This window comes from Panulirus ornatus, chromosome 9, assembly GCF_036320965.1.
Source record: "Panulirus ornatus isolate Po-2019 chromosome 9, ASM3632096v1, whole genome shotgun sequence".
Lineage (NCBI taxonomy): Eukaryota > Metazoa > Arthropoda > Malacostraca > Decapoda > Palinuridae > Panulirus > Panulirus ornatus.
In genome coordinates, this window is record NC_092232.1 from 21987684 (window position 1) to 22001527 (window position 13844).

Genomic DNA, 13844 nt, shown 5'->3' on the forward strand with positions numbered 1-13844 from the left:
CACCAAAACTCTTACAAAAATTGGTATTCTCTCTCTCTCTCTCTCTCTCTCTCTCTCTCTCTCTCTCTCTCTCTCTCTCTCTCTCTCTCTCTCTCTCTCTCCACGGAAGCAAGCACACATTGGACGCAGGATGAGAGAGATTCCCCATTTCCATGAAACCTTCGGTGGCAGTGAGCGGCAGCCAGTCCACACAAGTTTAGCCAACTTGAGCAGAATCTTGCTCGCCAGTCTAAGTACAGAGGAGGCAAACTTATGGTGTTTTGCTTCACAACGTAACATATGCTTCGGGTATCAGAGCCCGGAATGTCAGAGGATACAACGATTAACAGAAAATGAAACGAAAAGGTAAAGAGGGAAAAGTATAGAGGAAAAGAAGAGAAACGGTAAAGCCTGTAATAACCAGATGGGTAATGGAGGCAAAAGCTATAAGGCAGTGTCACGATGACGGACGTGGCAGATAAGGCAAGGAGGAAGTCGCCACTCGAGGAATGTGACGTCATTCGTCCTAGTCCTGGAGGTGGGGGTAAGGTTCGGGAGTAAGTTCCTCTCAAGGCTGGCGTGCGAGGCAACACTCCCAGGTTCGGGAGTAAGTTCCTCTCAAGGCTGGCGTGCGAGGCAACACTCCCAGGTTCGGGAGTAAGTTCCTCTCAAGGCTGGTGTGCGAGGCAACACTCCCAGGTTCGGGAGTAAGTTCCTCTCAAGGCTGGCGTGCGAGGCAACACTCCCAGGTTCGGGAGTAAGTTCCTCTCAAGGCTGGCGTGCGAGGCAACACTCCCAGGTTCGGGAGTAAGTTCCTCTCAAGGCTGGCGTGCGAGGCAACACTCCCAGGTTCGGGAGTAAGTTCCTCTCAAGGCTGGTGTGCGAGGCAACACTCCCAGGTTCGGGAGTAAGTTCCTCTCAAGGCTGGTGTGCGAGGCAACACTCCCAGGACGCGATATCAGAAATCAACACGAAGCTGGCGGGATCATAACACAGGAGGAGATAGATCTACACTTGGGAAGGAGTAGTGATTGATACAGTGCAGAGGAGGAAGCTAGGGTCTGCTACTGTTATGATGGGGTCGGCTGCAGCTGTGCTGGGGGCTGTTACAGCTGTACTAGGGTCTGCTGCGGTAGTGCTAGGGGCTGCTACACTTGTGCTTGTCAGCAGTGTGAGGTATGATGGAAGGAGGAACTCCTCGGCGGGGAATGGTCGGGGATCCTCGGTGGGGGAGGGGAGTGTCTCCTCGATGGCGTGGTGGTGATGATGAAGTAAATGATGTGCTGGAGACGTCCGGCGGGTTGTTGTGCAAAGGCAGGAGACGCGTGCGGCATGAGGAAGTGGGAGGGATCATCGGATCATTGTAAGACAGACGGTAATGATGGAGTATACAGGAACCAGAGGGGAAATAATGGCATAATAAGATGGCCTATAAGTCACTAACATCTGTCCCACACACCATCAGTATCCACGGCAGGCGTGCCCTCCCTCCCCTGCCATAGCCTAAGCTCCCTCTCAGCTGATGATTCTCTGCAGGAAAACACTCGTGCTGGTGGGTCAAAATTTATTTCTCGCGTGAACTCACATGACTGATATCTAGTGGCGTCCAGTATACCTTAACACCGCCCCTCCAGCCCCAACATCTGGTGGGAGTGTGTGAGGTGGTGCGTGCCAGCAGCCCTCATACCTGGTGCGAGAGTGTGTGTGAGGTGGTGAGTGCCAGCAGCCCTCACACCTGGTGGGAGTGTGTGAGTTGGTGCGTGCCAGTAGCCCTCACACCTGGTGGGAGTGTGTGTGAGGTGGTGAGTGCCAGCAGCCCTCACACCTGGTGGGAGAGTGTGTGAGGTGGTGAGTGCCAGCAGCCTTCACACCTGGTGGGAGAGTGTGTGAGGTGGTGAGTGCCAGCAGCCCTCACACCTGGTGGGAGAGTGTGTGAGGTGGTGAGTGCCAGCAGCCCTCACACCTGGTGGGAGAGTGTGTGAGGTGGTGAGTGCCAGCAGCCCTCACACCTGGTGGGAGAGTGTGTGAGGTGGTGAGTGCCAGCAGCCCTCACACCTGGTGCGAGAGTGTGTGAGGTGGTGAGTGCCAGCAGCCCTCACACCTGGTGGGAGTGTGTGTGAGGTGGTGAGTGCCAGCAGCCCTCACACCTGGTGGGAGTGTGTGAGGTGGCGAGTGCCAGCAGCTCTCACACCTGGTGGGAGTGTGTGTGAGGTGGTGAGTGCCAGCAGCCCTCACACCTGGTGGAAGAGTGTGTGAGGTGGTGAGTGCCAGCAGCCCTCACACCTGGTGGGAGAGTGTGTGAGGTGGCGAGTGCCAGCAGCCCTCACACCTGGCGGGAGAGTGTGTGAGGTGGCGAGTGCCAGCAGCCCTCACACCTGGCGGGAGAGTGTGTGAGGTGGTGAGTGCCCGCAGCCCTCACACCTGGTGCGAGAGTGTGCGAGGTGGTGAGTGCCAGCAGCCCTCACACCTGGTGGGAGTGTGTGTGAGGTGGTGAGTGCCAGCAGCCCTCACACCTGGTGGGAGAGTGTGTGAGGTGGTGAGTGCCAGCAGCCCTCACACCTGGTGGGAGAGTGTGTGAGGTGGTGAGTGCCAGCAGCCCTCACACCTGGTGGGAGAGTGTGTGAGGTGGTGAGTGCCAGCAGCCCTCACACCTGGTGCGAGAGTGTGTGAGGTGGTGAGTGCCAGCAGCCCTCACACCTGGTGGGAGTGTGTGTGAGGTGGTGAGTGCCAGCAGCCCTCACACCTGGTGGGAGAGTGTGTGAGGTGGTGAGTGCCAGCAGCCCTCACACCTGGTGGGAGAGTGTGTGAGGATCTGGTGCTAGAGGCTGGCACTCCTGTGGCCCAGGCTCACAGGGTCGCTACCTCCCGTGGTGCCAGGTATGCAAATTGTTCACCAAGAGTTTTGAGACTTTTACACAATATGTTTGGCAAATCCCAGGTAACTTTTCAAGTTCTGAATCTTTTCTCACGTCTGGCCTTTGATAAACATGAATATTGCAGTGTCTATACAATAAGCCGAAGAATTAAAGTTGTATGATAATTTTACCGCCTGTCTGTGGATTGTATTCAAATCTAAAAGCCACTATTGTGTCCATGATGACTTTCGCTCCAAACATATGCAAATGGCACTTTAATGTGTCTCCACTATGACGTAGACATCAACACCATCCTGCATTTCACACACACACACATTATATATATATATATATATATATATATATATATATATATATATATATATATATATATATATATATATATATATATATATATATATCGAACAGTCGTTCATCCTACTACACGTTTCTCGAGCGGCAAACCATGATTTGATTTCCTACTATGCTCACTGCCAAGGAGGGAGGACAGGACATGTAAATTGGTGATAAGCCCACAGCAATGGATGTGTGAATCTCTATACGCTTACCTCTTGTTACACAGTTAATCATATAACCCAAACGACTCCTTTCATGGAGCTCCTGCAAGACCCAGGCTGCGCTACAATCAAGAGCGGGGAAATCTGGATTCCTTTCGAGCGTAAAGCTCCTCGACGAGACTTTATTCCATTCGTCCAACGACACTGGGACAGCCTTGGCGAAGGTGATTTTCTATACCTCCAACCGTCATCAATCCATTTTTACAAGACCTTCCATCACCTCAAGCTATCTATTACCTCATATAGGCAGGCAGCACAACGTTACACACTGCGAATAATGGCTCACCCTGAGCAGAATATCTACAACTCCACATGTAAGTCTTCAATCACCCTCTTAACCCTAGACTGACACTAATCCAATCTGCTCCCTCCAGTCTCCTTGCACGGACAATCACTTGCACTCAACAAACACCTACGATACACACATGACATTCACTCCCCATACCACCACCATCAACACAAAAGCAACAAATAAACTAAATACATTTAGAAATCTAACTATTACCAAATTTAGAAACAAAATCCCTCGGTTTCCTATACAAACCATTCATCCGCTCCACCTTAACCTACGCCTCACCTGCCTGATCGCCCTCCTCTCAAAAGCAACGATGAAAATGCTGCAAACCACTTAAAACAAAGCACTCAGAACAATCACTGGCTGCCAAGAAATTATAGACATTCAACACCTACACAATGAAACAAAGATCCTCCCGGTACAATCTCACATTAACATGATCGGTATTCATTTTCTCTGCAGCAGCGCAAGTCCTCTCTCATCCAAACTATTCCATAATCAATCTTCATCCTCAAAATAGAAATAAAAAGTTCACTCTTGCCTCAAGTTTCAGCTACGTTTACTCACTCAGATTCCCCCTCCCCACCCGCCTCCCTCCAATCCCCAACAAATACACTACTGATATACACTAAAATGACCCAGACAACACTAAACAACAGCTCTCTCACTTCACTCTTGAGCGCCACCTCACCTTACATACACCAGTGTGAAACCACTCCTTAGAAATACACGAGTTATACACTCCCGCCTTCGCTGTGGACATCACTCATCTCTAAAACGCTATAAATAGCGATTCAACATATCTCACGACCCTTCAGTGCCCACAGTGCCACTAGCACAGGGAAGACATCGAAGACTTACTGCTCAAATGTCCCTTACTCTCCCTACATAGACATAATACAAAAAAAATCGACTTTATCACCTGCGGTTCTACCCAGTGGACGTGGCCAGCTTCCTGAGAGCTGAGGAAGTCCCACGGAAGATAGAAGGGATATATAGATTAGGAAATACGTAAGTACAGACAAACACATATATAAAAGACAAGTAACACACACACATATATATATATATATATATATATATATATATATATATATATATATATATATATATATATATATATATATATAAAGGAACACTAAAATCCATGCTACCACACTTAACATCTTTATTTCCATGCGTGCCGCAGAAGGCGGTTAAAAGGGGCGGGAGCGGGGGCCTGGAAACCCTTCCCTCTCGGTATTCAAATTTCCAAAAGATGGAGCAGAACAAGTAACCAAGCGAGGAGTTCCTCTAAGTCTCAGTCAACTATTCCTACCGCTACCTAGCTCATGCAGGAAGTAGCGAAAATGTATGAAAAAGATATATATATATATATATATATATATATATATATATATATATATATATATATATATATATATATTGTAAAAGTAATCTCTACTGGGGTTGAATGAAGCAAAAGCAAGGTGCATTCAGACACAGCCAAGAAAAATCCCGAGCGTTGGTGTGAGTCGTGCAGCGTCGTGACCAGCACAGGTATGGCCACTCACCTGGTCTCCATGACGGCTCCTCCCAACCTCTTGAATTATTCCTCAAGACCCGCCCACCACTACACGCCTGCTCTCATCTCACGCACCACCCACCCCACACCTGGCCCTCTTCGGATATGTGTGGTGCCCGAGTGGTTTATGGTGGTCTCGGCTGGGCTATGGTTGTTCCCGGTGGTCTATTGGTGGTCCCTGGTGGACTATGGTTGTTCCCGGGTGGTACCTGGTGTTCTATGGTGATCCCTGGTAATCTATGGTGGTCCCTGCTGGACTATGGTTGATCCTGGAGGTCTATGGTGGTCTTGTGGTCTACAATTCCCCTTAATGATCGAAGGTTGCCCCCTAGTGAACTTCTATAGTCCTCGGTGGTCTGTGGTGGCCCCTGGCGGTTTGTGATGGCACCTGGTGGTCTATGGTATACTCTAATGGTCTATGGTAGCACCTGGTAGTCTATGGTGATCTCTAGTGGTCTATGGTGGCTCCTGGTAGTTCCGGTTGTTCTAACGTCGGCTAGTGCCCGAGGGTTCGTCACTCACTATCTTCAGATGCGTGAAAATGGACTCCTCACGTTGGCTTCCTCCAATCGACTCTGGCGTTTACGATGTATAAAGGCGTTGATGATCAATGCCAGTGATGGCGTTAAGGCATGTGACTGCTTAATTGTCGTGTGGCATGCAGCATGAAGGTATATCTCTGCCTCTAATCTCCTAGTCAGGCAACCATCACTGCATGACTGACGAGTATAGCATTCGAGTAACCCATAGGAACATCTGTCCAAGTTTTGTATATCAAACTTATTTTTGTACTTATAAGTTAGGTAGATAAGATCTATGGGTGTTGTGCAGGTGCTGCTCCATCCAGTTCAGGTAATGACATGAACTTTCTTGCTGGAGTTAATTTAGTTCCAGCCCTTTCCTGGATGGGAATCCAGTTTCTGGAACGTTATACAATAGCATACTGAAGTTTGACAGAATATGTTCCATGCGGGTGTACAGCTGCAGTATGGAGTACATCACGCGACCGTGCGCAGGTAGTCAACAGTGCTCTGGTGTACTAACCAGGTGTATGGGGGTTCCAGGAGTGACTGCACAGGTGTTCCTCAGGTGTGGAGGGGGGGGGGGGGTGAGGCGGTGGTGGCGAGCCACGCAGGTGTTGTGTGTCAGGGAAGAATGGGCCAGTGGTGTAAAACACAGGTGCGGGGTGTGAAAAGGGGCCCAGACAGGTGTGAGGGGGAGGCCGGTTGTAAGCCAGACAGGTGTGAGGGAAGGCCGGTGGTGAGCCAGACAGGTGTAAGGGAAGTCCGGTGGTGAGCCAGACAGGTGTGAGGGGAGGCCGGTGGTGAGCCAAACAGGTGTGACGGGAGGCCGGTGGTGGGCCACGCAGGTGTGAGGGGAGGCCGGTGGTGAGCCAAACAGGTGTGACGGGAGGCCGGTGGTGTGCCACACAGGTGTGAGGAGAGCCGCTGGTTCCGGTGGGACAGCTGCCTCACGAGCACCGTTGCCAGCAGCAGACCCTCTTTAAACAATGTTTCGTCCACTGGCCGCTGCTGGTGCTCCTGCTTCACGTGTCGACCTCTCCTCCCAGGCCTGGTGCGCTAACTATTATCTAGTAACGACACTTCATCAAGACAATATCAAGGGAGTTTGAGCGTCTCCGAGAGTTAGATTTCGCGAGAGAAAGAGAGAGAGAGAAGCGGAGCGCGACTGAGGGGAACGTGAGGGGACACGAGGGTCGCGTCGAGTGGAGCAGGGGAGAGAGCCAGGCGTGACCTTCTCCCTCCACTGCTCGCCAGCAACTGGTTGGCGGGCGGCCTCTACCCGCCTCATGAATGGTCTGCTTCCTCTTACGACAAACACCCTAATCACACTTATACTTGTAGAGAATATATATATATATATATATATATATATATATATATATATATATATATATATATATATTTTTTTTTTTTTTTTATACTTTGTCGCTGTCTCCCGCGTTTGCGAGGTAGCGCAAGGAAACAGACGAAAGAAATGGCCCAACCCCTCCCCCATACACATGTACATACACACGTCCACACACGCAAATATACATACCTACACACCTTTCCATGGTTTACCCCAGACGCTTCACATGCCCTGATTCACTCCACTGACAGCACGTCAACCCCTGTATACCACATCGCTCCAATTCACTCTATTCCTTGCCCTCCTTACACCCTCCTGCATGTTCAGGCCCCGATCACACAAAATCTTTTTCACTCCATCTTTCCACCTCCAATTTGGTCTCCCTCTTCTCCTCGTTCCCTCCACCTCCGACACATATATCCTCTTGGTCAATCTTTCCTCACTCATTCTCTCCATGTGACCAAACCATTTCAAAACACCCTCTTCTGCTCTCTCAACCACGCTCTTTTTATTTCCACACATCTCTCTTACCCTTACGTTACTTACTCGATCAAACCACCTCACACCACACATTGTCCTCAAACATCTCATTTCCAGCACATCCATCCTCCTGCGCACAACTCTATCCATAGCCCACGCCTCGCAACCATACAACATTGTTGGAACCACTATTCCTTCAAACATACCCATTTTTGCTTTCCGAGATACTGTTCTCGACTTCCACACATTTTTCAAGGCTCCCAAAATTTTCGCCCCCTCCCCCACCCTATGATCCACTTCCGCTTCCATGGTTCCATCCGCTGACAGATCCACTCCCAGATATCTAAAACACCTCACTTCCTCCAGTTTTTCTCCATTCAAACTCACCTCCCAATTGACTTGACCCTCAACCCTACTGTACCTAATAACCTTGCTCTTATTCACATTTACTCTTAACTTTCTTCTTCCACACACTTTACCAAACTCAGTCACCAGCTTCTGCAGTTTCTCACATGAATCAGCCACCAGCGCTGTATCATCAGCGAACAACAACTGACTCACTTCCCAAGCTCTCTCATCCCCAACAGACTTCATACTTGCCCCTCTTTCCAGGACTCTTGCATTTACCTCCCTAACAACCCCATCCATAAACAAATTAAACAACCATGGAGACATCACACACCCCTGCCGCAAACCTACATTCACTGAGAACCAATCACTTTCCTCTCTTCCTACACGTACACATGCCTTACATCCTCGATAAAAACTTTTCACTGCTTCTAACAACTTACCTCCCACACCATATATTCTTAATACCTTCCACAGAGCATCTCTATCAACTCTATCATATGCCTTCTCCAGATCCATAAATGCTACATACAAATCCATTTGCTTTTCTAAGTATTTCTCACATACATTCTTCAAAGCAAACACCTGATCCACACATCCTCTACCACTTCTGAAACCGCACTGCTCTTCCCCAATCTGATGCTCTGTACATGCCTTCACCCTCTCAATCAATACCCTCCCATATAATTTACCAGGAATACTCAACAAACTTATACCTCTGTAATTTGAGCACTCACTCTTATCCCCTTTGCCTTTGTACAATGGCACTATGCACGCATTCCGCCAATCCTCAGGCACCTCACCATGAGTCATACATACATTAAATAACCTTACCAACCAGTCAACAATACAGTCACCCCCTTTTTTAATAAATTCCACTGCAATACCATCCAAACCTGCTGCCTTGCCGGCTTTCATCTTCCGCAAAGCTTTTACTACCTCTTCTCTGTTTACCAAATCATTTTCCCTAACCCTCTCACTTTGCACACCACCTCGACCAAAACACCCTATATCTGCCACTCTGTCATCAGACACGTTCAACAAACCTTCAAAATACTCATTCCATCTCCTTCTCACATCACCACTACTTGTTATCACCTCCCCATTTACGCCCTTCACTGAAGTTCCCATTTGCTCCCTTGTCTTACGCACCCTATTTACCTCCTTCCAGAACATCTTTTTATTCTCCCTAAAATTTACTGATAGTCTCTCACCCCAACTCTCATTTGCCCTTTTTTTCACCTCTTGCACCTTTCTCTTGACCTCCTGTCTCTTTCTTTTATACTTCTCCCACTCAATTGCATTTTTTCCCTGCAAAAATCGTCCAAATGCCTCTCTCTTCTCTTTCACTAATACTCTTACTTCTTCATCCCACCACTCACTACCCTTTCTAAACAGCCCACCTCCCACTCTTCTCATGCCACAAGCATCTTTTGCGCAATCCATCACTGATTCCCTAAATACATCCCATTCCTCCCCCACTCCCCTTACTTCCATTGTTCTCACCTTTTTCCATTCTGTACACAGTCTCTCCTGGTACTTCCCCACACAGGTCTCCTTCCCAAGCTCACTTACTCTCACCACCTTCTTCACCCCAACATTCACTCCTCTTTTCTGAAAACCCATACTAATCTTCACCTTAGCCTCCACAAGATAATGATCAGACATCCCTCCAGTTGCACCTCTCAGCACATTAACATCCAAAAGTCTCTCTTTCGCACGCCTGTCAATTAACACGTAATCCAATAACGCTCTCTGGCCATCTCTCCTACTTACATAAGTATACTTATGTATATCTCGCTTTTTAAACCAGGTATTCCCAATCATCAGTCCTTTTTCAGCACATAAATCTACAAGCTCTTCACCATTTCCATTTACAACACTGAACACCCCATGCATACCAATTATTCCCTCAACTGCCACATTACTCACCTTTGCATTCAAATCACCCATCACTATAACCCGGTCTCGTGCATCAAAACCGCTAACACACTCATTCAGCTGCTCCCAAAACACTTGCCTCTCATGATCTTTCTTCTCATGCCCAGGTGCATATGCACCAATAATCACCCACCTCTCTCCATCAACTTTCAATTTTACCCATATTAATCGAGAATTTACTTTCTTACATTCTATCACATACTCCCACAACTCCTGTTTCAGGAGTATTGCTACTCCTTCCCTTGCTCTTGTCTTCTCACTAACCCCTGACTTCACTCCCCAGACATTTCCAAACCACTCTTCCCATATATATATATATATATATATATACATACTTTTTTTTTTTTTTTTTGCTTTGTCGCTGTCTCCCGCGTTTGCGAGGTAGCGCAAGGAAACAGACGAAAGAAATGGCCCCCCCCCCCATACACATGTATATACATACGTCCACACACGCAAATATACATACCTACACAGCTTTCCATGGTTTACCCCAGACGCTTCACATGCCTTGATTCAATCCACTGACAGCACGTCAACCCCGGTATACCTCATCGATCCAATTCACTCTATTCCTTGCCCTCCTTTCACCCTCCTGCATGTTCAGGCCCCGATCACACAAAATCTTTTTCACTCCATCTTTCCACCTCCAATTTGGTCTCCCACTTCTCCTCGTTCCCTCCACCTCCGACACATATATCCTCTTGGTCAATCTTTCCTAACTCATTCTCTCCATGTGCCCAAACCATTTCAAAACACCCTCTTCTGCTCTCTCAACCACGCTCTTTTTATTTCCACACATCTATCTTACCCTTACGTTACTTACTCGATCAAACCACCTCACACCACACATTGTCCTCAAACATCTCATTTCCAGCACATCCATCCTCCTGCGCACAACTCTATCCATAACCCACGCCTCGCAACCATACAACATTGTTGTAACCACTATTCCTTCAAACATACCCATTTTTGCTTTCCGAGATAATGTTCTCGACTTCCAAACATTCTTCAAGGCTCCCAGGATTTTCGCCCCCTCCCCCACCCTTTGATATATATATATATATATATATATATATATATATATATATATATATATATATATATATATATATATATATATATGAGAGTGGATACATGTCATCAAATATTGCCAAAAGGAAGGGCTTGCTCGCTTCGCTCACCTAAGGAAAATCTTGAGTTGAGTCGTGTGAATTACGTGTTGCTAAGTGTTATGTGTATGATGTATAGATTGTATGTTTGCGATCTGCATGTCAGCAGCCCATGTGGGTCATGTAGATAAAACAAAATGACAACCTAGGTCAGAGAGGGAAACTTAACAGCCACTGAAGTGCTGGCTTAGTGCACCGCCGTCACTTACCCTCAGACAGGGGTCAGCAACCTTTTTTTTTTTTTTCGGCCGCATGCGGTCGGGAATTTTACATACAAGCAGCAGGGAGAATGGCGTACCAAATAGCTATGTAATGTGCAGCCGGCAAGCTTGAGAGGGTGACCAACTGCGAGTTGGTCACTTTCATTTTGAGTAAAAAGATGAGATAAGCCAGAGAGAGAGAGAGAGAGAGAGAGAGAGAGAGAGAGAGAGAGAGAGAGAGAGAGAGAGAGAGAGAGAGAGAGAGAGAACTCAGTAGAACGATGAAGTGTAAAGAGGATCGGATCGTAATTCGATGTTCTGATCACCGTATCTATATCTTCACGACTGGCCCTCATGTATCATACCTCATGCACCATTGTACTAGTTCAGTTTTTTTCCTCGTACATATGAACGTACAATACACTACTGCATTTCTGACGGTTCTAATCTCCTGAAGTAGTTTTAGACGTATGTTTGCAGGATCACCGCGCGTGTCAGACGGGTCGATCACTAATTACCTGCGAGTGAAGTTGGTCGACCAGTTCATAAAAGGTTGCAGACCTCTGGTCTACGAGCACTACCTCTCTGGTCGAGTGGCTGCCCACTCCCTACGGCCTCGGTGAGAGATAAAAAGGTAACTAAGCATCCACACTCTTCTCTCTCACGTATACATGTAGAGAAATGAGGTGGAGAAGACTTATTACTGTCCTGAGTGACGCATAGACACACCTTCATTCCAGAAGCACCTGTCACCTTCCTGGGTGACACACACACACACATACATACATACACCCCTGCACCTCGGATGCACTTGTCCCCCTCCTGTGTGACACACACACACACTCACACACATATACACCCCTGCACCCCGAGAGCACTTATCCCCCCCTTCCCGGGTGACACACACACACACACACATATATATATACACTCCTGCACCCCGGAAGCACTTATCCCCCTCCTGGGTGACACGCACACACATATACACCCCTGCACCCCGGGAGCACTTGTTCCCCCCTCCTGAGTGACAGACTCAACATCTACACGAGTCCGGGACTATGCTTTACCGGGGTGGCAGGTCTTCCACTGTACGCTCTCCCCGGTCTCCTCTACCCTGACACGCAACTTCCCGTTGTACATCGGACCCCAGTTTTGCTTTTGCGAGTTTGATTCTTTATTTCGCTGGAAATGTTTATACAATGTATATATTTCTTCGGTACATTTTCAGCTATCTCAATTTATATATATATATATATATATATATATATATATATATATATATATATATATATATATATATATATACATATATACTTTTTCTCCCCATAACTGTACGTCGTTTCCCGTGTTAAAATGGTAGCGCCAGGAACAGACGAACACAGGCCACATCTGCTCATATCCACAACCAGGCCCCACAGACAGTTCCTTGCATTACCCCAGATGTTCACATGCTCTGGTTCCGCTACTGACAGCACATCAACCCCTATATATCACATTGTTCCAATTCACTCTATTCCGTGCATGCCTTTCATCCTCCTCCATGTTCAGGCCCCAGTTGCTCAAAATCTTTTTCTATCTATCCTCTATCTTCAATTTGGTATTCCGTTCCAACTGTTCTCTCCACTTCTGACACATATATCCTGTTAACCTTTTCTCACTCTTTCTCCCCATATGTCCAAACCATTTCAGCACATCCCCTTCAGCTCTCTCAACCACACTTTTTATTACCACATCTCTCTATCTTACCTATTCATTGCATACTCGATCAAACTGACACCACATACTGTCCTCAAACATTTCAATTCTAATACATCCACCATCGTCCGCACAGTTTTATCTTGAGCCTATACGTTTCATCCATACAATATTGTCGAGGCCAATGCATTCTTCAAACATGCCCATTTTTGCCCCGCTACATAACGATCTCTCTTTCTACACATTTTTCAACACTCCCAGAACCTTCGTCCCCATACCCACCCTTCCACTTCCATGGTTCCATTCGCTGCCATGTCCACTCCCATGTATCTAAAACACTTAGTTCCTTCCAATATTACTTCATTCAAACTCACACCCCAACTAATCTGTCCCCTAAACCCTGCTAAACCAAACAGGTTTGCTTTAACACGCATATACTCTCAACTTCCTCCTTTCATGCACCCTTCCAAACTCACTCGCCAACTTTTGCAGTTTCTCACTTGAATCAACCACCAGTGCTGTATCATCAGCAAACAACAACTGATTCACTTACCAAGACCTCTCATCCCTAACGGACTGCATACTCGCCCCTCTCTCCAAGACTCTCGCATTTACATACTTCACCACCCCATCCATCATCAAATTAAACATCACACACCCTTGCCGCACACCAACCTTCACTTGAAACCGTACACTCTCCTCTCTCCCTACTCGTACACACGCCTTACACCCCTGATAAAGAAAAAAATTCTCACTGCTTCTAACAGCTTTCCTCCCACACCATATATTCTTAAGACCTTCCACAAAGCATCTCTATCAACCATATCATACATGCCTTCTCTAGATCCATAAATGCCATATATAAATC

General features: G+C 47.2%; 1 protein-coding gene across 10 annotated transcripts in view; it reads right to left on the minus strand.

Moving 5' to 3' along the window:
• The window catches only part of LOC139750261 (carboxypeptidase D-like), a 273624-nt gene that overhangs the window by 247086 nt on the left and 12694 nt on the right, over positions 1-13844 (minus strand). For 3 of the 10 annotated variants that reach the window (XM_071664823.1, XM_071664825.1, XM_071664824.1), the window contains exon 1: positions 5261-6615. The exons of 1 other annotated variant lie outside the window; for it this stretch is intronic. In XM_071664823.1, coding sequence (XP_071520924.1) covers positions 5261-5271 — 11 coding nt within the window. In that variant the 5' untranslated portion in view covers positions 5272-6615. Of the gene's footprint in view, positions 1-5260; positions 6616-13844 lie in introns of those variants that run through there. 6 more of the 10 variants (XM_071664814.1, XM_071664820.1, XM_071664815.1 and 3 more) reach the window with 5 other exon arrangements.